This window comes from Osmerus eperlanus, chromosome 3 (genome assembly GCF_963692335.1).
Source record: "Osmerus eperlanus chromosome 3, fOsmEpe2.1, whole genome shotgun sequence".
In the NCBI taxonomy this organism is placed as follows: Eukaryota; Metazoa; Chordata; class Actinopteri; order Osmeriformes; family Osmeridae; genus Osmerus; species Osmerus eperlanus.
Genome location: NC_085020.1, coordinates 16408109 through 16433461, shown reverse-complemented (window position 1 = coordinate 16433461; position 25353 = coordinate 16408109). Strand labels below are relative to the sequence as shown.

Here is a 25353-nt window from a genome sequence, read left to right as displayed (position 1 = left end):
TGAAGCTTCAGCTTATAACTTTCTACTAAATTTTCACTATTTTCAGCTTTTTTAGCATGGTCAGCTATCCCCATTCAGGTTTTCAGCATTCTCACTGCTGTTTCGCAGGAACAGCCGTTTCTAGTTATTATATATTTTTGCCCCCCTAAATCTTTGTCAATATTTGGCCTACATAGACAACCTAGGTGTCAAAAGTTTCGTCTTGGTAGCAATTGAGTTGCTTGTATTTTTATTTACGTTCCGTTGCATGGTTTAGGCTGAAGTTAAGTTTTTGTGGCGAAAAGTGAAGCTAACGGTGGCTAATTTGCTAGCCACAGTCACTGACGTTACTAACGTCACTACGTCACTAACGTCACGAAAACACGCGTGACTACCTTTGGCAGAACATTCGTTTCGCATCTGTTAACTTGGGGGATAGCTAGGCTAACTATAGCTTTACTGCAAGGCAGCTGCAGAAACGCCACAAGCAAAGAGGCCAGGGTGATAACTATTTACTCATTTTACTTTGTGATATGACACACAATTGTGATGTGTAATGTACAATATTAGCTGATATTATTAAGGAAGCCCACATCTACTTTCGGAAACGGTAGTCTACTATTTCACTGAAATATTAGCATCATGACATTAGCCTCTGTTGCCCGGGCAACACATACTACAGTGGTCTATGATGTATCTGTTTTCAATCGTTAAAATAAACATTCCTCACATATACATTTTCGTTGTAGGATTTATTATGACATTAGATTACAAGTAAACTATTTGTGGGTGAAATTATCATTACCTGTGGTTTCAATCCAGTGTATCACTGCAACGCTGTAGCCTACGCGAGACACACGATAAAAACATCTAACATACACAGCTGTTTAGGAAGTCAAACGGCGACAGAACATGTTCGGCACTCCCCTTACTTAAATCAAAAGTCTATCTAACTACTAACCTGAACTTCATTGCCACAGCCTAAACTTTGTCAATCCGTTCATGAAAATATTTAATTTCAGCCTAAACCGTACAACGGAACGTTTAATCGAATTCAACCAACGCAATCGCTACCAAGACGAACACAGCAGTAGTCTAGTACTGTACCGTAGTAGTAGAATTTACCGGGGCAGCTTCTCCACACAGGGCTATATCGCATTTTGCGTTGTTACCTTACAATGATCGCTACCAGTGAGCTTTTTATGAATGAGCGATTTTCCACTAAATAAATGTCAAGCTTATTTACGTTTTGGGGGGCATATTTTCAGTTAGCAGATGGTACTGTTTGAATCGCGATTCCATCTTCTACTGCCGGGTAACGTCGTAGAATAATGTTCAAAGGGGGTTCTTTATTAATGAATGAATGCAATGAGTAGGCTAAATGCATGAAAATATCACGAGAAGGGAAAAACTTAAAAGGACGTTTAAGTCATAGAGATTAGGTCAATTTGTACACCGGTCTGCCAAATGTATTCGTTTTGATTCAACGATGAGGCTGCCTCTTGCAGGGGAAATGAGAAGACATTCATTTCATTCTACACTTCACTCGTATTTTAAGTTGTAAATGAGCAGCACAAAAAAATGCTTTTAAATCTATGTAATCTTTATAAATAATAAGTATGCATTTTTATATAAAATATACAGAAATCAGTTGTAAAAATGTCATTCAAAAACGGACCCCTGTGCAACCGACGCAAGCAAGCACACCCTACAATTTCCCCAGAAATTGTACCCTCTCTAGTTTATGCTTACATTACTATACACATTGTAAAAAGTTCCAATTGAAAATAAAAGACTAAATCAGGGGTGGGGAACATTTTTTCTGCCAAGGGCCATTTGAATCAGAATGGGATTTATTCGCCATGAAAGTTTGCACAGACAAGGAATTTGCTTTGTCAGGAAGGTGCATACAATAAACATATAGGGATCTAAAATTTAAATATGTGGACTATCTATACTAAGGGTACATAAACTAGCAGTACTGACTGGAATTAGAATTAAATACAATTTAAGTTGGAAGTTTGGATATTTATAATATCATTCGGGGGCCGTACAGAATTATCAGCTTAAAAATTAGCCTGCTATATTTGGTCAAACATTTAATTAACTCATCCCTAATGTGACGGCTGGAACTGCTTCTCTTTGGTGAGGTTTATGATGTTAGCTGGTATTGATGATGTTGCTACTCGCAACTGGTTTTCCAGGTTTGCGTCATTCTGTTGTGCAGTTGACTCTTTGCTATGGTAAGTTTTGAAAAGAACAGCTCGCAGCAGTAAGTTGTCCCAAATACAGATGCATATTTTAATGCATGTCTTCTCAAAGTGGGAAATTCATCATTACTTATGTAACGTTTGTAGAACTCAAGCAGTGGGAGGTTGTTGTAACTAGCTTTCAGCACATCATCGCTTTGCATCTGAAATATTTTGTGTTGTAGGTTATAATTTTTAGGAGCCCCACACACAGACCCACTCCAGTCAGAGCGGATCCTTCCGCGCCTCCAGGAAACACCGCGAAGGTGGAGCACGTTAGTACACGACGCTGCGCGCCTCCAAGGTCCTCCTCCACAAATTAAAATAGGGCTGCTGCCTGGCCGCAACCAACGAATAATGCACCTAATAATATGATGCCTGCAGTGCCATGGGGGGCCAGACCAGATGATTTCACGGGCCGCATATGCAGGGTTTCTGCAGGTTTCAGTAGGTCAAATTTAAGAATTTCTAAAGACATTTTAAGACAATAAAGATTGAAATTTAAGACCTACATGACACATTACCCAAAATATATTAAAATCTAAGAAATCCTGAAAAAATCATTTTATTTCAATGAATTCAGTCATTGAAAAAGCATGAATTAAATTTACAGATAAAGCAATCACATTAGTAAACTTCCACACCCAACAACGTGCCAAATGCCTAAAACCTTACCCCCAAAATGAAAATAAGCTAAAACAAACTTGCTCAAATAGAGCTTAAGTGTGTGTATAGCTTGAGTTTCTCCGCTCTGGCGTGCGACTCCACCGCCTTCACACCCTAGTCCCCAATTTAAATATTTTTGGGGCAAAGTTTGCTGCGAGCCTCGTACCTGGAGCTGGGAAATCACCGCGGAAATCGCTGTGATCTAGCCATGTCTCGTTGAAAGTACACTTTCCCATTTTCCACACGTAGCCAAACTTTAACAAACTGAGGAGACGCTGACGTATTTCGCTGGCAGGTATTGCATTTATTACAGGATTTGTAGTTTTATCACCGCGTAGGCCTATGTACCAACACCAACATCCCCCAGTAAGAACTACAACACACCGAACTAACGTTCTGAGGGCAGCATTCTGCTGGTTTTGGAAGCAACGACTATAGAGCTCCGCTCTGTAGGCTACGACACACCTGATTCAAATAAATGGGTCGTTATCTAGCTCTGTAGAAGCCTGGTAACGACCATTCATTTGAATCAGGTGTGTTGGAGCAGGGAAACATCTAAAACATGCAGGACAGGTGGTACTTGAGGACAGGTTTGAGAACCACTGTCCTCGACTAACACTTTTCGCCTTGAGAACAGAATAAGACGTTTGATCTGTAGTATCAATTATTTTAAAGGTAAAATTATATATTCACATGAGAAACAGCACCGCCAATTTGTCTTAACTTCTGTGCCTTCTAACTAACTTTAAATAAGCCAAGGAGGAAGGCCCGCCTCACAGGCCACTCCCAAACTAGAAACAACATTTCACTCACACTGAGCTGTCTGTGTTGCTAAACACAGGACCCAATTATCTTATAATATAGTTTGTGTTTAAAGAGGACAAAACTCATTTACTGAAAAAATCCTAACCATTGAAACATTGACGTCATAGTTGTTAAGAGCTGCACAACTCGGCATACTGGGACCCTTTTTAGAGAATTGAGGAATGCAAGTTCATGATTAAAAGTATCCTACTGTTTTAAAGTTGGAATCCAACAAGAGGAATACATTTGGGAGAACCTTTTTATTACTCTATATGCCATATATTCTTCACACGCCGTTCATAAACAATTAACTTGTACAACTAGATTGATTATGAATTGTATAAAGTCTACTAAATCCTTGAAAATGAAATGTCAATAATGATAAGCCTTTTAATAGGTTACAAAACTTGGACTTGGACAAAACTTGGACAAAACTTTTTTTGGACTTGGATTAGGAGTTAAGGAGGCTGCTGAGCCAGCTGTGGTCATTTTTTTTCACTCTCCTCAGTTCCCTGTCTTGGGCTTTCCTAGGCCCCGATTCCTCAACTGGTCCCAGTTTTCTTGATGTAAATTCATGCCTGGGGACAGGGGCCCCCTGTTCTTCGTCAGAGTCCTCTTCCTCATTCTCTACTTCCTCTCCAGTAGGTTCCTTTTCATGTCTTGTGCTAAAAAAGCACATGTTCAACAATTTCTTTTAGGAACTAACCATCATGATGCGTCATGAAATGTATGCGCCTATAATGAGATTATTCGTATCCAACCACAAATTGTTTAACCCTTGTGCTGCCTTCGGGTCACATGACCCAAAGGTTCACTACGAACCATCGTTGTGTTTACCCAATTTTACCCAATACAAAAACAAATAGCATTTTCTTTTAACCTTCGCAATGTGGGGGGTCTGAGACAGCCCGACGGTTAAAAGAAAATGCTTCACTTTGTTTTTGTATGCGGTAAAGTTGTCGCAATATGACGGTGGGTCACAATGACTGATGGGTCAGAATGACCCGAAGATAACACAAGGGTTAAAGGGACATTGTTTCCCATCCATACACTGAACATATGTAAACACTACAATCACCAATTGTAAGATGTTGGTAGATAAAGCTACAAGATAGTTTTGATGAAGCTACATTATTGATGATAATGATACATTATTTGGGAACATTTAGAATATCACAGAATGACACCTTGAAGCTTGAAAACACATGTACATTCAATGGCAAGTTGCTCACCTGTTCTCAGTGATGGAGATTAAGAGGGAATGCACAAACATGGAACACAGGAAAGAGGCCGATGGCAGGACGTGGGCTGGGGTTTGCAGAAGCTGATAGATGACAGAGCACTTAAGGTCAAGCAGATAGACCACGGACAATAGAAACATTAAAATCATAGACATATACAGCCGTATGGCCTAGAAAAGTAATTTGCATTAAATTTAAGAAGAGTGAACATGACCAAATAATATTTTAATTTAATGCAAGTGTATTTAGGACAGGTCTCTTCAATTTAGCACACCTTGATTTTGGCAATTGACCAATGGATATTATTCACCAGCCACTTATGACGGCCATGATTTGCAAACACACACACCTCATTAATGGCAGAGCCCTTAGAGGGTAGAGTCCTTCCAGTAGCAAGACTGCTTAGACTGTCATAAATTTTCTTCTGCTGCTGCCTGTGTTTTCCGAGCAGCAGGTAGAATGGCGTCACAGCAACGCAGTCATCGGTAACAAGCTTAAACACAAATAATTGTCACAAGGAGGAAAGGAAACAATGCTAAACACTGATGTGGCTGGTCTTGCCATTTCCAATCATTTGTATTTTCAAAAAAAATTAATTACCAGTACCTGTTTAGTAGATGCCTCAAGCCTGTCCTGTTTAGTCTCGGTAGTAAAAGTCATTAGATCCTAAAATGGAGAAGGTATGTGTCCCTTTAATAATATTTAGCCTTACTTGCCAGCAATGTGCTATTGTAGGTTGTAGTGCCACACAGCATATAATGGTGTTGATAGTAGGAGGGGGAAACAAAAGTATTTTAGCTTTGTATTGAACTTGTGGAGGCAGCTGACCATGAAAGATGAATCTGTATGAAAGGGATTCTGATTGGTTCTTTGAACCAATGGAAGCGGCTTCAAAGAGTTTGATGCTACTCTTGCATCTTATCTAGGCTAAATAGCTTGCCAGCAAGAATTGGAATAAATGAGCAGAATAAATTAATTTACCTGCCCATTTGTTACCAGCTTGATTAGAAACGTAACCTATTGTTAACAACAGTCGTCTACGAACGAATAGTAAATAAAACATGAATTAAGCTACTTAAGAACTTTGATTCTCAAGATACCCAGTGATGAGTGCATAATATTTCAGTTTGTATAGCAATATTTACCATGTGTTGGGTAAGGAAATAAAGCTGAGATCTGTTGAGCCACTTGGTACGCTCATCGCAGCTGTCCAGCATCTCACCTCGGGGAGCGAATATAGCATGCTGCACCTTACCTGTGCACAAAGCCTTATGGGAAAAGAATGTTCTTGGCTCCCTCGGCTTGAACACGAACACTATGGGGAACACAAAACCAAATAAAGAGATGTTAGTAGCCTGTGATTATGTTTGGTCCTGCTGGCTTTAGAGCTAGTCTTGTTAACAGGATAAGTAATTTTTTCCCTAATGTCAGTTCTCATGTCAAGAATCTTGGGTTCATTATTGACTCAGACCTTGGGTGAATTAAGCAGATTCATTCAGTGATTTCTATCAGTTACAACTGATTTCTAAGTTTGAAACTGTCATTCATGCTTTTATCACCTCACGTTTAGATTATTGCAATTCCCTTCATGATGGTCTCCCCCAGTCCTCACTCTCCCGTCTTCAGATGGTGAAGAATGCTTCTGCCATAATTTTATCATCCACTAGCAAGTTTGACCACATTAACCCAGTCTTGGCCTCTTTGCACTGGCTTCCTGTCCAGTACAGAATACATTTTAAAATGTTATTGTTTGTTTTTAATGCTCTTAATGGACAGGCCCCTTCGTATATCTTGGACCTCTTACAATTACACGCACCCATTAGGTCACTGAGGTCTGCGGACAAGCTACTTTTGTACACTCCCCGGTCATGCTGTAAACGTACAGGTGATAGAGCCTTCGCAGTTGCTGGTCCTAGGCTGTGGAATCAACTTCCCCTCTCTATCAGGCAGGCCTTCATTGTCTGTTTTTAAATTCAAACTTAAAAACACACTTATATGCACTAGCATTTCCCACTACCTCTTGAGTTGTGATGTTACTTATTTTACTGTTATTGACTGTTTGTATTTAGTTTCTACCATGTATTTTATGGTGTATTTAAAAAAAATATATATTTTTTTGTGCTTTTGTTCGGCACCTCGGTCAGCCTTGCTGTGTTAGTGTGCTTTATAAATACAATTTACTTTACTTACTAAAGCCTCTTAACAATCCTGTAAAATTAGCCTAAAATGCCTAACCAAGGCATACCCAAAGTAAATTGAAAGTTGTTGAACAATTTGGAGAACATGGTTGTGGTCTCGTTTGAAAGGTGACACTGTGAAGTTCTTTCCCCTGTTGTTAGAATCCCTGTAAGTGCTACTGCTTTTGAGTAACAAAAGCTTGACAACAATGAAATAGAAAGTTTTTATTTCCGCCTGAATTTAGTTTTGCATACAGATGCTTGCAGATGCCTACAGGTGGGAGGTATTAGCTGGAAAACAATGTGACCACAGCATGAATCCTTACCTAGTCCAAAGTTTATAATAGTACCACAAAAAACAAATATGTTTCGTAGGGTACTTAGCGCATAGTGTCTTTGCTGAGTGTACTTAGGGACTGCCACCTGAACTGTAAGTAGCTAGAGTTTGTTTCCATTTATTGTGCTTAGGTAATTTAGTTTCACAGGTAGAGCATAAGGGGATCTAGTAGCTAAATAGGTTACATAGTAGCTAGCTCCCCATTAGTATTGGTGACACAGAGCAACTGAAGCATTAATACATTAGAGTGCTTTATCTGAATGTATTTCTGATACTTCCCCAGACTATTAACTCCTGTTATTCGTGGAACGCAAAGAGGTAAAAACAAATGTTGAAAAACAAATGTTGAACAAAAGTTGTAACGCAATTTTACACCATCATATTTTGTCTACAACACAGTTTTTTTAATCAAAATATAATTAAACCCAAATCAAGTCTGGAAAAAACGATATGGGAGTGGAACTTACAGTCTGTGCTGCCAGCTTGACAGCTAAAGGCAGCCATGTGCTCAGACAGGGGGTCAGCCACGAGAAGAGACATATCCATGGAGGTACTCCACTCCACTGATGGAGTAAATATTTACATTTACATTTAGTAATTTTAGCAGACGCTCTTATCCAGAGCGCCTTACAGTAAGTACAGGGACATTCCCCCGAGGCAAGTAGGGTGAAGTCCCTGGCCCAAGGACACAACGTCATTTTTCACAGCCGGGAATCAAACTGGCAACCTTCAGATTACTAGCCCGATTCCCTAACCGCTCAGCCACCTGACTCCCCTATATGATACATATAATATGAACAACAAAAACAGAATGAGGACACGGGAGAGAGAGCCGCACTGGGGGATCGGAGATGGGGGATGAGGACTTACATGCACAGGTGAGGAGGTTCCAACAGCAGAGGTTGTTTGTGGTTGTTCCTAGCAGATACTTGGAACAGCTCAGTCGTCCAAAACAAATGTCCCTGGTGGATAGAGACAGACCATTTTTAACCCCAAACCTTAAAATAATACACTCATAACATCACTGTCACCTCATATACCATTTTTGAACCAGACAACAATTTAGTTAATCAGTCATTTTAAACACACACAATATGGAACCAGCTGTAGTACAGTGCACTTAAAGCATATGTTGCCAAAAGTATATACATTTCCAAAGCTACTTGAAAAGATGACGACAGTGTTCCGTGAAATCCTAAAGTCACGGCTGGTTGGACATTATAATAAGATTGTTTGGTTACGCAGCAAAGATAACATCTTGAGTGAAAATCTAGAATTATAACTTAACAATTTTTACTGTACATGAGGTTCTCTTAGCAGCGTAGGGACGGAGTTAATACTTATCCAACCAATTCTGTACTAGTACTACACCTGCACATACAGTATAGAGCAGGATTCCCCAAACTACACATTTGGACCGGACCGTTTTTTTTTTTGTTTTGTTTTTTTAAACTGTTCACACTGATTAATATGCATAAGTAAGTAAATGTTTTGATTTCAATTTATTTTCGCTTCTAGTTACTCTGACAGTATGGAATATTAATGGACCTTTTTCAAATACGGTCCAGGGTAGGGTTGTCAAAAAGTATGCTCGGATACTAATCGATAAAAAAGATATATTCTGATTAGATACTCATTTGATACTCAGCTGATTTCTGCTCACACACGTCTACATGACTTTTGACAATTTGGGGGCGGAAAACTATGGAGGCACTGACCCTCTTATGATTAGTTGCTTTCAACGCGATAACAACCACAGAGACATCCTTGTACCTTGATTGACAGCTTCTGTTACAGGAAGCACAGAGTGATAATATAGGCTACTTCACTAGACAGTGGATGGAACAATGGCGGCGACACCTGAAGAGTTACATGTAGTGATATTGATAGATGGGGGCCTTGTCTAACAATCCAACAATTTACTCAGAAATGTAATCTGAAAACTCTGAACATTAGCTAATAAACATTTATCCAGAGCGACTTACAGTAAGTACAGGGACATTCCCCCGAGGCAAGTAGGGTGAAGTGCCTTGCCCAAGGACACAACGTCATTTGGCACGAACCGGTCGTGATTGATTACCAGCCCGTTTCCCTAACCGCTCAGCCACCTGACTCCCTAAACGTTAAACGTAGTGTAGTATCACGTAGTGTAGTATCACTCTGTAGGTGTAGAATCACTGTCTCCAAAAAAGACAGTTGTCTTTTGTAGGGCTGTCCCCACTCAGTCGACTGTTGGTCGATATGCTCATGGTCGACTAAGATTTATTTTAGTCGAGCAGCCGTATGCAAGTGTGAGATCTGATTCCCACTTGTGTCACCATTGCTGAATTAAAGAAATGTTCTAGAGAAATTGTAGATTATATTATTTAAGACAAATAAAGCAACTAAAAAAAAAAATTATATATATATATATATATATATATATATATATAAAAAAGGAGTTACTGTTTTCCCTTCCGTTAATCTGCGTTTTGTTTAGTTTTTTGCACACGGCACATGAGCACAATTGTATCTTTTAGCCTAAACTCTACCATACTTTGTCTACTGCTGGTGTTATTAATCCTTTAGGCAAAATGGTTAAGAAATCTGTGGTATGGAAGCATTTTATCAAAGTACCGGGTGACTCAAAACATGTTGAATGCACACTCTGCCAACAACGGTTTATATTCCATAGTTCAACGTTGAATATGATGTACCACTTGAAAACTGTAAATTGGCCTACTTCGCTAATACATGCAAACACTCAGGCATTTTTTATTATATCGGCATTCGGTAACGACTGGTGACACAAGGCTTATTATTAGTAATAGCTAATTTTATAGCGGCTGAATCTGGAATGTCCAGCAGCTAGCTCTACATTGAGACAGCTCTGGAAAATGTTTGTACATTTGTTTGTTGTGATTCAGGTGGCTGAGCGGTTAGGGAATCGGGCTAGTAATCAGAAAGTTGCGAGTTCGATTCCCGACCGTGCCAAATGACGTTGTGTCCTTGGGCAAGGCACTTAACCCTACTTGCCTCGGGGGGAATGTCCCTGTACTTACTGTAAGTCGCTCTGGATAAGAGCGTCTGCTAAATGACTAAAATGTAAATGTTTGTCTATTTGTCAATCCCCCTTCTTACATATGTACTTCTTTCAGATTATCTCTTAAAACAGTGAGGTAAAACATCACACAAAATGGTTTGATGAAAAACATTTGACATTTATTATAAGAAGAAAAAAAATTCAAAGTGAGATTAATCGATTTTCAGAAGTGTTCAGTCGAGTCTTGGTCGACCAAAGAAAATATTAGTCGGGAACAGCCCTATTTTTTTGCACTACCTTTTATATATAATTTTTTTGTCATATACATATACACACAAACCTTAAGTTATGTTACTGCAGTGTTTCCCACACAGACTAATTCGTGGCGGTGTGCAACAGAATCAACTCCGGCCGCCAAATATTGCGTTTCGTTATAATTTTTTTAAAACCTCGCACGCGCGACACTCGCACGCGCGACACTCGCACGCGCGACACTCGCACGCGCGACACTCGCACGCGCGACACTCGCACGCGCGACACTCGCACGCGCGACACTCGCACGCGCGACACTCGCACGCGCGACACTCGCACGCGCGACACTCGCACGCGCGACACTCGCACGCGCGACACTCGCACGCGCGACACTCGCACGCGCGACACTCGCACGCGCGACACTCGCACGCGCGACACTCGCACGCGCGACACTCGCACGCGCGACACACACAGCCCCTCCGTGCACACCATGTCTGTCTTAGCAAACAAGCGATTGCGCCTTCTTTAGAAAGTTAACTAGTCGCAAGTTTGCGGGAAAATGCAGTTGGGTTGTCAAGGTCAAAACACTATACATAGCAGCTGTGAATCAAATAAACTTATTATAAATAATGTTAAGTCATTTCTTTATTCTTACACTGAATGTTTGCTGCTTCAATCCAGATGAGTATTGAAAAGTATTTTCCACGACTGAAAAAGGCACGTGTTGAGGATGAGGACCAGCCTGAACCGAATTTTGTATAGGGTGTTAGATGTGTGTATTTGGGGTTGGGCGTGTGGATTTTGTGAAGGTGTGAATCATTTTGATTAATATTTAATATAATTACGTATAATACATAATCTCCCCCGTATACCTACCCCCCCCCCCCCCCCGGTCAGACACGGGGCGATCCCCCCCCCCCACACACACACCACCACCACAAATTGCTTTCTAATCTGTGGGAAACACTGTACTGTCTTTTTTATGTTAGACCATTTAAAAAATCTGTTGTCATTGACTGTTTGTATTGTTCAAATTTTTATAAAATAAAAGTTTTTATGCATCTTAATATATTTTGTCATTGTCCCCCCGTGGTATCGAAAATGGTATCCCAGTACCTGGGTATCGGCATCGAGTTTGAAATTCTAGTATTGTGACAACCCTAGTCTACAGTAGCAATTGTTACATTACAAACACAGGATTCTTTGAACATGTACATTATTAGTATGTATGTACAATGTCGAGCACTGGGTGCACTTGGATTGCTTTAAAAAAATAGCAGGGGGGTCACTGTTTGCACACACTTATCCTCACCTAATGGTTCCTGGGGGCTTAGAAAAGGTGGTCACCAGTTCCCAAGAGGCAGAACTCCACACAGTCACCACCTCCTGAAAGCCCACAGCCAGTAAGGAGCCGTCTGCCGAGAAGCAGCAACACTCAGGCTTCAAGTTGTGATATCTTCCCACAAAGTCACACGACCAGGAGTTAACGTCTTCTGTGGGTTAAGGGAAGTGAGAAAGTTACAGAATGAACTTTTACTAGAGTATTTAACTAACGGCCTTGGGGATTACATCCACCAAATTGTACCACTACAATACATGTTGGTGAATACATTTTTGTGTTGCTTATGTTCAAGGTTAAGTAAACATGCAATGTGAGCTGACATTTGAGACAGATTTTATCATTTGTGAAAATTGCCTTGTGTTGTAAATGCTGACGTATTTAGCTGTCTTTGCCGAAACAAATGCTGAGTCATGTGGCCACATTACATGAGGTTTGTGAAACCATTCTCATGGAGTTTGTAGTTTTTGGCCACAAACCCATCTCAGCATGAATCACAACATGCGCAACTCAGATAATGGATGGCTGCCCAACAGTGGCCAAGGGCGTTAACTGGGCTATTGTACAAGCCTGTTTCCCAAGGATCTCTTTAGCGGGCACCCATCCTTGGGGAATTATATTGGATGTTGAACTTGAAACAATTAGGCTAGAACTGGGCTGGCTTACCATTCATGTCTAACTGGTCTGCCAGCAGCCAAACTTTGAAGCTGCCGTCTTGGCTGGCGGTCACAAGCATGGTGGTCTCTGGCAGAGGGCAGAAGCACATGGCTGTAATCCTGTCCTCGTGGGGGGCTGAGACAGTGGTGTTCAGCACAAAACTAGATAGGGTGGGATTGGAAAAAGGAGCAAATACATTGAAGGAACACATTAAGAAATAATAGATTTCATATCAAATGTCTGAAACAAAGATCAGCTGACTTATTTCAACAGAATATGTACAAACAGATTCTACTCAATTTGAGTGTTGCGTTGGATAACCATGGGTCAACGCGACAAAATCAGAGTTGCCAAGTCTGCTTATAATTCACAACTTTGGGCTTTTTTTCTATCAGTTGAAATAATCACGAGTTGCAGGTTTTTGGGAACGTTTTTCAAAATATGGTCGCTTGTTAGAAAAATATCAAGTCCAAACCTATATGAGCTGTGTAGGCAACAATATCTATCAACAATATTATATCAGGATATCTGCAGGTTTAGGACAGTTGGATTTAAGACTTTTTAATACCACATCGAGTGAAATTTATGACCAGTTTCATTTTAACAACTTTGTAAAGAGCACACAATACCTCAATGTAAATGTAATTCTTTGAGCAACTGCAAAAAAAAAAAAAAAAATACAAGATGGCGCCGATGAAGACTGCCTCGGTCGTTAGGAGGTGCGCTCTTTTTTGTCTCGTTTTGTCTGTTAATTCAGTGTTCTGCCAAGATTTCCGGGGTTCTCTAACAAGAGAAGTACTTCTAAACATCAGGACTACAACTCCTGTGGATTTATTTCCCACTTTTATGCTTCCAGCGGCAGAATTAATGGGAATTATAGTCAAAGTCACCCTGGGCTTTGTCCTAGCAGCGAAGCGTCGTAAGTGAGGCAAACGAGACGGTGCACTGGTGCGACTCCGTCGGCGTGGGGCACGCACAGCGTTAAGGACGAATTATACTTCTCCGACTCCGTTACGGACAGACGGACGGATTGGTTGAATTTATAGTACTCCGAAGGCTGCGGGTGCTGAAAACAATTCACCGCCAGAAGAGTAGGTGGCGCAACGGTTTTTTGTAAGTCGTCGTCGAGTGTTTATTTACCTAGGTTATCGAGAAGTCGGAGCAAATGTACAAATTAGCCGTTTCATCAATAAAATACGCACATTTTCAGCAACGACACTGCCCATTTCTCGTCACATTTTAATTCAGATGCTGATTTACATGTACTGTTTAGCTGAAATAGGAATTGTAAAAACTTACAGCAATGGCGGTCAAAGGATTCTGTTTGTCCTGTTTATCATGGCAACCCCGCCCCTGACGCAAGCGGTTCTTAATACGGACCAATCACAGCAAAGGGGTATCTGTAAAATGACGGACGGACAGACGGATAGTCAGGAAAATCAGGAAGTGCATGTAGAGCTCTCCGAGGGGCTCGGAGAGGGCACGAAGAGGGAATTCCTCGTCGGAGAGGGCGTTCCCTGTGTCCGTAAAAACGGAGAAGTATAAATCGGCCTTTACCGGGGATATTTCTCTCCAACGTGCGTTCACTGAGCAACAAACTGGATGAACTTCAGCTACTGGTGTGGAAAAACAGAGACTTTCATTCATCTTCCGTTTTGTGCTTTACGGAGACATGGCTGAGTGAACTGATCCCAGACTCTGCGCTACAGCTAGCAGGTTTCAAACCGCTGAGAGCGGAACGTGACCCTGTGCTCTCGAAAGGCGGTGGTATTTGTTTTTACATTAACAGTGGCTGGTGTGAAGATGTGACAGTGATTCTGCAGCACTGTTCTCCTGATCTGTAATCATTTTTATTAACTGCAGATCTTTTAACTCACCACGAGAGTTTGCATCATTCATTCTGGTTGGCGTCTACATGCCTCCGCAGGCTAGCGTTAACGAGGCTCAACGTGTGCTCGCCAGCCAGATACTGAGTGTGGAGCATGAAAATCCGGATTCCTTGGTTATTGTGCTAGGCGACTTTAACAAAGGCAATCTCACTCAAGAACTCCCCAAATACAGACAATTCATCAAATGCCCTACCAGAGAAGGACACTTTGGATCACTGCTACTCTACAATCAGCAAAGCATACCATGCGGTCCCCCGAGCAGCACTGGGTCACTCTGACCACGCCATGGTCCACCTGATTCCTGCATACAGGCAGAAGCTAAAGCGCTGTAAGCCTGCTGTGAGGATATCGAAACAGTGGACCAGTGAAGCTATGGAGGATCTGCGGGCGTGCTTGGACTGCACTGACTGGGACATGTTCACGACTGCTACCAATAGTCTGGATGAGCTCACAGAGGCTGTGACATCATACATCAGCTTCTGTGAGGACTGCTGTATACCAACACGGACCAGGGTGAGCTACAACAACGACAAACCCTGGTTTAAGGTTGAGGTCAGCGAAAGAGGCCGCGTTTAGGAGTGGGGACAGAGACAGTTTCAAGGAGTCGAAGAACAGGTTTAGCAAGGCGGTGAGGGAGGCTAAACGACTGTACTTGGAGAGACTAAAACACCAATTCTCTGCCAACGACTCTGCTTCTGTTTGGAGAGGGCTCAGGCAGATTACCAACTTCAAGCCCAGAGCCCCCCACTCCACTAACAACTCCCGCCTGGCCAACGACCTGAATGAGTTCTACTGCAGATTTTAAGACAATTGGTCAGTCCTGAACTACCCCTTCCCACCCAGGAGGCCTCCCACATCCCCCCCCTCTACAGTGACGACTCTCTCCATTCAGGAGGGTGAAGTTAACAGAATTGTCAAGAGGCAGAATCCCCGCAAAGCAGCTGGCCAGACTGTCTCTCCAGCCACCCTCAAGCACTGCGCTGACCAGCGGTCTCCGGTGTTTACCTACATCTTTCACACCTCCCTTGAGACATGCCATGTGCCAGCCTGTCTCAAGTCCTCCACCATCATCCCTGTCCCCAAAAAGCCAAGGCCAACAGGACATAATGACTACAGACCCGTCGCCCTGACATCTGTGGTAATGAAGTCTTTTGAGCGCCTGGTGCTGGCACACCTTAAATCCATTACAGACCCTCTACTGGACCCCCTGCAGTTTGCCTACAGAGCCAACAGGTCTGTGGACAATGCAGTTAACATGGCTCTCCACTTCACCCTACAGCACCTGGACTCCCCAGCATCCTATGCCAGGATCCTGTTTGTGGACTTCAGCTCTGCCTTCAATACAATCATCCCCGCCCTGCTTCAGGACAAGCTCTCCCAGCTGAACGTGCCTGATTCCACCTGCAGGTGGACCACAGACTTCCTGTCTGACAGGAAGCAGTGCTTTAAGCTGGGAACACAAGTCTCTGACTCCCGGTCCATCAGCACTGGATCACCCCAGGGCTGCGTCCTTTCTCCTCTGCTCTTCTCCCTGTACACCAACAGCTGCACCTCTAGTCATCCGTCCTTCAAACTCCTGAAGTTTGCGGACGACACCACCCTCATTGGGCTCATCTCTGGTGGAGACGAGTCTGATTATAGGTGGGAAGCGGCCAACCTGGTGCAGCCAGAACAACCTAGAGCTCAATGCTCTTAAGACAGTGGAGATGGTTGTGGACTTAACCCTAACCCTAACCCTTCTTCATCACCCTGTGTGACTCCCCAGTCAACACTGTGGAGTCCTTCCGCTTCCTGGGCACTATCCTCTCCCAGGACCTCAAGTGGGAACTGAACATCAGCTCCCTCACCAAGAAAGCACAACAGAGGATGTACTTCCTACGGCAGCTAAAGAAATTCAACCTGCCAAAGACAATGATGGTGCACTTCTACACAGCCATCATTGAGTCCATCCTCACCTCCTCCATCACCATCTGGTACGCTGCTGCCACTGCTAAGGACAAGACCAGGCTGCAGCGTATCATCCGCACTGCTGAGAAGGTGATTGGCTGCAATCAGCCTACCCTCGAGGACCTGCACACCTCGAGGTCCCTGAGGCGAGCGAGGAAGATTGTGGCCGACTCCTCCCACCCTGGTCACTCCCTGTTTGTCACTCCCCTCCGGCAGAAGGCTGCGGTCCATCAGGACCAATACCACACGCAACAAAAACAGTTTCTTCCCTTCCGTTGTTGGCCTCTTCAACAAAGGCCAAGGGTTCACACTGACTTCATGACTTATGCCCTTAAAACTACACTGCTTTTTGCACTGGACAATACAATCCTGTACCATTTATATTTTTTGTAATATTGGTATTTTTATATTGTCAATTACTGCAACTTATATTTTATTTTATTGTATAGTTTATTTTAATCTAATTCCATTGCTAGTTATGTACCCTTAGTTTGCTAGTATGTACCCTTAGTATTTGTTCCGGGAGTACAACGGCACTTAGGAATGTTTGGCTGGACCTGATAGTTTCCTCCAAGATCACAATGACTCGTATTGAGAGACTTGTTGCTTAGTTGTAACGGTTTCAAATTCTTGTACTCGCTGAAATATTTTACTGTTGTTTTTTGTACAGGTACACTCTTGCACTATTGCGGGGAGTTTCATGTTGTTCAATTGTAACTTGTTTAACTGCATGCTCTTATAGTTCTTCCCTTTGGCACTTATTTGGTTTTCCACAATGTATGCTTCATGTTTTGGCTGCTCGCAATGTTTGGGGCTATCTCGTTGTTATGATCAGTGACCTATGCTCTTTTGTAAAGCTCTCTCTTGGAAGTCGCTTTGGATAAAAGCATCTGCTAAATGCATAAATGTAAATGTAGTATAGTTAGTTAGTTATTTTTTATTTTTTTTATAATTTCAGCCCAAGAGGTAGAACATGGATCATATCGATCAACCACAGCAAAACTCAATGTTCACGGCCACGTGACTTCTTCCAGAAAGAACGTTCCGTTTAAGCCGTGTACTATGACAGCTCCCTCATCCACCACTTCATCCAAATTAAATGACACTTTTTTATAGACCTTTACTTCATTGATTTAAAAAACAGACACCCTCTAAACACATCAAATTTGACATCTACTTTTTTGGACAATAAATAACCTACTATTAATCAATACATTATCCAGTAGCCTAACTTAACATGGTTTTTGTGTTGGGAAACTGGAGGTTATAGATGAATGGATTTAGGTTCGTTTTCCAATTGTAGGCTACTGTTAATTATGTAGCTATGATAATTATACTGGGATAATTTAGATTGTGATATAATACCTGAAACGTCTGGTTAAGCAACTACACAGGCAGCCTGGCAATTAGCCTGCCCCCGACCAGGCTAGTTTCGCAGCATAAGTTGCCATAGCAACCAAGTTCGAACTACGTTGAGCTGGCTTTATGGAACCAAATGAACTATAACTGAGTCCGACTGACATACGCCAGGCTTCTTCGCTAAACTGGCTTTATGGAACAGACCTCAGGCGATTTTACATGAATGAAAATTACATTTTAAATTCAATAGCTCCTTGGTCATGTGACTTATGATGTCAGAGTAGTGTTGTCACAAAAACTGTTACTCCCCCCCCCAAAAAGATACAATACCAGAATTTCTGAAGTACCGGTTTGAGAGTACAGAGTTGGGTGCTGACAAGCACGTGTTTTCCAAACAAATCTCACCAGAAGTCGCTAGCGGCTCTCTGAAAAGTTGCTAGATTTGTCAATAGCTTAGGTTTTTTGTCACTAGGGAATACAAAACACTGGACAAGAAGCTAATGCTGCAGGGACTCCACTAAAAGTTGGTGGAAGAGCGACAATTACAGAAAATTAGAACATCGATCACTAGAAACTAGGGATGTAACGATATTGACGATATCGCGCTATCGCGGTGGTAAACGTGTCTCGATATCGTCGTGGTTGGGTTACAATATTAAAAGGACAGGTGTCCGGCAAAAAGCAAGAGGAACAAACCCAGTCCCGCGGAACAAATCATTGTTAACTACATAGACCATGATCCTTTGCGCTGCGTCGTCACAACAACCATTGTTAAGCCAATAGGATTGCACGCTGCACGCTGTCCACACAAGCTCACAGCAAGCCAGCATGGCCGACAGCGATACTTGTAAGGATGAAAACAACAACCCCGAAGTTGAGATTGTGCCAGCCCCTGCAGCTTTTAAATCAGATGTCTGGAAACACTTTGGTTTCGCCGTGTCAAAAAACGCAAAAGGAGAGAAGGTGGTGGACAGACAATGGACTATGTGCAAGCACTGCCACAGTAAACTGCGATACAACACGGGAAACACAAGCAACATGCGAAGTCATCTGACAACCCATCATCCCGAAAAGTTTGCAGATTCTCTCACAAAGAAAGTAATCTCCGGTCAAAAAACCCTGAAGGAGGCATTTTCAACAACTATGCCACACAACAGCACAAGGGCTCAAGAAATCACGAGGTACATCGCGGAATACATAGCGTGTGATTTACGTCCCTTTTCTGCAGTAGATGGCAAAGGATTTAAAAGGTTAGTGGCCAAGCTTGAGCCAAAGTATCAAATGCCGTCGCGGGCTCATTTTAGTCAAACTGTGTTCCCTGCTCTTTACCGTGAGTCAAAAGAACGTGTCATGTTGAACCTTAAACAGTCTGAGTGCATTGCTATTACCACTGATGGCTAGACTTCCAGAGCGACTCACAGTTATATCACTATTACGGCACATGTTTTGACGAGTGAATGGGAAATGCAGAGTTACGTTTTACAAACTAGACAGCTTAGCGAATCACACACTGGCATAAACATAGCCGAAGTCCTTAAATCTGCAGTCAAAGAGTGGGGGCTGGACAAGATTGGAACAAGGATCGCTGTTGTTACTGACAACGCAAGCAACATGCGAGTAGCAGTAAAGGAAGCCGAACTGTCCCCTCACATACGGTGCTTTGCGCACACACTAAACCTGGCCTCCCAAGCAGGTTTAAAGGTCAACGCAGTGAGCCGCCTCCTCGGTAGAGTCAGACGTGCTGACCACCAAACAAAAACTACTCAATCTCCCTGTACATAAACTCATTATTGATGTAGTGACAAGATGGAATAGCTCTCTGGACATGGTGGAGCGCTACCTTGAACAACAACAAGCTGTTGCTGCAGCCCTACTGAGTGATGAACTGAGACACAAGTCACGTGAAATTGACACTTTGGACACCTCTGACATTGCAAATGCAGAGGATCTTGTGAAGATTCTTTTACCAATAAAAAAGGCCACAACTGTTCTCTGTGATGAGTCGCAACCAACAGTATCTCTTATTTCACCACTAAAACAAATGATTCAAGACAGCATGGCCACAGATAATCACAACTCAAATGCCATTGCTCAGATGAAGGCAGCCATTCTGAAGGATCTTACTGACAGATACCAAGGAGAGGATGAAAAGTTCATGCAGGAGAGCAGTGCTTTGGATCCACGCTTTCGGACCTTGCAACATCTAGGCAGTGGAGAGAGAGAGGACGTCTTTGAAAGAATAAAGTTCAAAGCATCACAGATGCAACAACAGGTAAAAAATGTTAACGCTGTGCCATAGAGAACATTTAGAGAAATACAATAAAATGTAACAAAATGTCTTTTTATCATTTATGAACCAGGACCAAGATGTGCTGCCCAGGAGCCCACATCCAGCAGATCTGGACGACAGCAGCGCGAGCTTTGTGCCTCCTCTTAAGAAGCATGCTCTTGAGGACCTCCTTGGGTCTTCTTTTAGCAGTAATCAAGTCACAGGTGGAATTCAGGCAGAAATCGACTCTTACTGCAAAGAAGCATTAGTTTCTCTGTCTGCTTGCCCTCTTAAGTGGTGGAGAGACAACGCAGGGCGGTATCCTATTCTGTCTTCATTAGCAAAGACCTACCTGTGTATACCCGCTACCTCGGTGCCCAGTGAAAGGGTATTTTCAACAGCAGGGGATATTGTGAATGCCCAGAGGTCTCTTCTTCTCCCTTGCAATGTAGATCTTTTGATCTTTCTAAAGAAAAACTTGAACATTAGCTAAAGGATAGGTCAGTGTTTTTCAGAAGGCTTTTTGCCAGACTGTTTAAGGATTTTTTTTGTGTTTTTTTTTCTTCTCCCTTGCAATGTAGATATTTTGATCTTTCTGATGAAAAATGTGAACATAAGCTAAATGATAGGTCAGTTTTTTTTAAAGGCTTTTTGACTGACTATTTAAGTTTAAGTTATGTTCCTAAATACCAGTTTTAAAAGGCTGTATTTGCCTTGCACATTTAAACCTGACTTAACTTTATCTTTGTTTGCACTTAAAGGGAATTCCCTATTGTTTACAATTGTTCTAGTTGCTTCTTAACTTGAACATTGCACAGAAGAATCAGTTATGCAACCAAATATTATTATACAGAATATTGATGTTCCTGACTACAACTTGCACTTTAAAAGCACTATGTGATCAGCGGTTTATGTTGTCATGATCCATAAATACAACAATAAATTGCCTGTTGACTGGCAAAAGCAGAATAAATGTCAGTATTTTTTTGCTATTATCATCACAAACACTATCGTGAGCTATTTAACAATACCGTGAGCTTTTCCACAATATCGCAATAAATATCGTACCGTGAGGTCAATATCGAAATTGTATCGTACCGTGAGATTTTGATATCGTTACATCCCTACTAGAAACCAATTTGCTAACATCCCTGCTGACTGAAAATATAATACCCAATACCGGGGCATATGAAAGGAGAGGGCACAACAGGGTTAACGCATTTCCACAGAGGCTTTTAGATGACAGTTTGGTGAATTTTTTATTATTTTTTTAGTTTGGGATGTATACTTGGTGTCCAAGCAGCGAAGCTGCGAAGCCACCTTGGTGTTTCCCACAGAATGTGATAATATCTTTGGCAGTGGGCGGAGCCAGACTTTGTAAAAATTAGGGGCTCAGCCCAAAGCTATGTCCTAGTATCGGTTAGATGAGTGTAATAGTGACTAAGTAATGCAAGCACGTAGCACGCAAGTAATTATTATTTTTTCATTCATTTGCGTGCAAAATAGTTTGAGCTTTACGTAATGAACATTACGTTGGACTCATTGTTATATTTGTTGAATGTACTTAACTGTTAATATTATTATATTTAACTTGAATGTATCAGTTTCAGACACATTTGTGCAGAGAATTATGATAGGCCTACTATTGTTTATTTACATTTTTTACATTTATTATAAATCAATGTCTGGGAAACACTGCCCCTCCCTTTCTAACTTTTCTTGCCTCTGACAAGGCACAACCTATATTCTCTCTCATATATATTTATTGGGTGTGCTCAAGCCTTCGGCGAGAGCACAACCTTTGTTCTCTCACATATATATTTATTATTGTTGGAATGCTGCTTCAGCATTCCAAGTATTGTTCTTTGAATCTTTATTCAACTTATTGTTGGAATGCTGCTTCAGCATTCCAAGTATTGTTCTTTGAATCTTTATTGTTGGAATGCTGCTTCAGCATTCCAAGTGTTGTTCTTTGAATCTTTATTCAACTTCTTCTATTTCTTCCAAGACACCTTTCAGCGCCTTCAAATCTTCAGCTATTAAAACCGTTCAGCTATCAGAAAATTCAGCAGTTTCAGGCCATGGGTGCTATGACTTTTCAGCTTTGTACCTCTTATGCTTGAATTAATATAAATCAATATTCATAATATTTTTAACATGGGTTTCCAATGGAGTTTTCTTTCAAATCCTCTCAAACTTCTTTAAACTTCTTCAACTTCCGAATCCTTCTTCTTCCTCAATCTTTCAGCTAGAGCCACCATTTAAACTTTAAAATGTTGACAAAACCCTAAACTATTTTTAAATAATTCAGCTTTTTGATATGTATTCAACTTTTTTCAATATCACTGATTATGTTTCATTACTTTTTCAAGCCGTTTCTGAGATTTACATGGGTGTTTACGTGAAACCCTAGAGTGCAGAAACGCTTAGAGTGGAGGGCAGCTTCTTTTTGCATTGTTCTTCTCTTTTCTGTACTTTTATGCCTTCGTCCAGCTCCTGCCCCTTTCAAAAATACCTTTCGGGCGCTTTGAAGCTTCAGCTTATAACTTTCTACTAAATGTTCACTATTTTCAGCTTTTTTAGCATGGTCAGCTATCCCCATTCAGGTTTTCGGCATTCTCACTGCTGTTTTGCAGGAACAGCCTTTTCTAGTTAGTTATGCGATTACTCAATAAGCGCGTCTACATGATTCTTTTTATTAATCGTTGTATGCTCCACGGACAAAACTTGCACCATCATCCTTCAGCAACAAAGTGTCGCCGTGTCTTCCTGTATCGGCCCTACTGCTGTAGATTTACATGGGTGTTTACGTGAAACCCTAGAGTGCAGACTGAAACGCTTAGAGTGGAGGGCAGCTTCGGATGTTGTTGAAAAAATATTTCTAGTTTGCCAGCATTGCCACAATTTTCGCTCTTCATGCTTCGTTTTTGGATCAATAAATAGCTAATTTTGTGCTGGTCGTAGACAGTTGTCTGTTGAATCCAACAGACGTACACATTTGTTCAGAGCCCCACGAAAGCGAGACAAAGTCCAACTCTCGCCCCATAGAGACCAATGCAAATCTGGTGACAAAATCGTCAGAGAAAGCAAAAAGAACAAGATTTTGAAACTGCCGGTAGAGTCGTATTTCTGACCGCACAGAAATATAAAGGACATCTCTAGTTTCGGCAGAGTCTTGGGTCTCGGAAAATATCCTTATTTTTTGGATTGGACGTATAGTTTTGCGTCTGGGTCAACTTGTTTGAGGTGTGGATTCTAGCTACATTTCTGTTATTCTCTGCCCTCAGTGCGTTAGCAATCATAGCTGCACCATCACTGTGGCAACGACAGACACGCACCACTCAGTCTCTCACACAGGTGATTTGTATTAGCTGATTAGTGGAGTCACAAGACAGAGCTATTCAGTCAACTCGTCTCATTAAAAGACTAAGAGCACTATAATTTCAGCTACTAAAACGAATATACTACTTCTACAGTTTAACAGTTCAGCTTTCAGCTTCTCCCGCATTGTAGGCTATTTAAGCGCTTAGATGATGCAGTTCAGCTTCCACACTGCCTCTTGAAATTCTACTATTTCTTCGATTGCTTCACAACGTTCAAACTTATTCTCTCGCATTGTATTTAAGCACTTAGCTTTGTTAGATGATGCAGTTCAGCTTCCACACTGCCTCTTTTGTCTGACTCACACATTTTTGAAATTCATTTCAGCTTTCAGCTTGCGGGTATTTTCTAATTCTGCAGCCTATTTTCAGCAATTTTAAAACAAATAATTCATCTTTCAGCATTCCAACGCATTTTCTGCAGGAAATGCACTTTCTAGTTATTGGGTGTGCTTTGCCTTCGGCAAGGGCACAACCTTTGTTCTCACATATATATATATATTTTTTTATTATTCTTTTTGCCCCCCTAAAACTCAGTCAATATTTGGCCTACATAGACAACCTAGGTGTCAAAAGTTTAGTCTTGGTAGCGATTGAGTTGCTTCTATTGGGATTTACGTTCCATTGCATGGTTTAGGCTCAAGTTAAGTTTTTGTGGCGAAGAGTGAAGCTAACGGTGGCTAATTTGCTAGCCACAGTCACTGACGTTACTAACGTCACGAAAACTCGCGTGACTACCTCTAGCAGAACATTAGTTTAGCAGCTCGTTAACTTCTGGGAGATAGCTAAGCTAACTGCTTTACTGCAAGGCAGCTGCAGAAACGCCACAAGCAAAGAGGCCAGGGTGATAACTATTTACTAATTTTACTTTGTGATATGACACACAATTGTGATGTGTAATGTACAATATAAGCTGATATTATTAAGGAAGTACATCTACTTTCGGAAACAGTAGTCTACTATTTCACTGAAGTATTAGCATCATGACATTAGCCTCTGTTGCCCGGGCAACACATACTACAATGGTCTATGATGCATCTGTTTTCAATCGTTAAAATAAACATTCCTCACAAATACATTTTTGTTGTAGGATTTATTATGACATTAGATTACAAGTAAACGATTTGTGGGTGAAATTATCATTACCTATGGTTTCAAACCAGTGTTGCTCACTGCAACGCTGTAGCCTACGCGAGACACTACAAAAACATCTACACAGCTGTTTAGGACATGTTCGGCACTCCCCTTACTTAAATCAAAAGTCTATCTAACTACTAACCTGAACGTCATTGCCACAGCCTAAACTTTGTCAATCTGTTCATGAAAATAATTAATTTCAGCCTAAACCGTACAACGGAACGTTAAATCCAATTCAACCAACGCAATCGCTACCAAGACGAACACAGCAGTAGTCTAGTACTGTACTGTAGTAGTACAATTTACCGGGGCAGCTTCTCCACACAGCTATATAGCATTTTGCGTTGTTACTGACAATGATCGCTACCAGTAAGCTTTTTATGAATGAGCGATTTTCCACTAAATAAATGTCAAGCTTATTTACGTTTTTGGGGGCATATTTTCAGTTAGCAGATGGTACTGTTTGAATCGCGATTCCATCTTCTACTGCCGGCTAAAGTAGTATAATAATCTTCAAAGGGGGTTCTTTATTAATTCATGAATGCAATATGAGTAGGCTAAATGCCTGAAAATATCACGAGAAGGGAAAAACTTAAAAGGACGTTTAAGTCATAGAGATTAGGTCAATTTGTACACCGCTCTGCCAAAT

The 25353-nt window shown here is 41.5% G+C and overlaps 1 protein-coding gene across 3 annotated transcripts in view; it reads right to left on the bottom strand.

Moving 5' to 3' along the window:
- Nucleotides 1–3932: 3932 nt before the first annotated feature.
- The window catches only part of wdr75 (WD repeat domain 75), a 42016-nt gene continuing 20595 nt past the window's right edge, over nucleotides 3933–25353 (bottom strand). Inside the window, exons 13-21 of one of the 3 annotated variants that reach the window (XM_062457463.1) lie at nucleotides 12733–12884; nucleotides 12040–12220; nucleotides 8324–8415; nucleotides 7921–8016; nucleotides 6085–6254; nucleotides 5546–5605; nucleotides 5289–5432; nucleotides 4931–5040; nucleotides 3933–4363 (exon numbers count right to left, since the gene is read on the bottom strand). In XM_062457463.1, the coding sequence (XP_062313447.1) occupies nucleotides 4150–4363; nucleotides 4931–5040; nucleotides 5289–5432; nucleotides 5546–5605; nucleotides 6085–6254; nucleotides 7921–8016; nucleotides 8324–8415; nucleotides 12040–12220; nucleotides 12733–12884 (1219 nt within the window). In that variant the 3' untranslated portion in view covers nucleotides 3933–4149. The remainder of the gene's footprint in view (nucleotides 4364–4930; nucleotides 5041–5288; nucleotides 5433–5545; nucleotides 5606–6084; nucleotides 6255–7920; nucleotides 8017–8323; nucleotides 8416–12039; nucleotides 12221–12732; nucleotides 12885–25353) is intronic. The other 2 variants (XM_062457464.1, XM_062457465.1) reach the window with 2 other exon arrangements.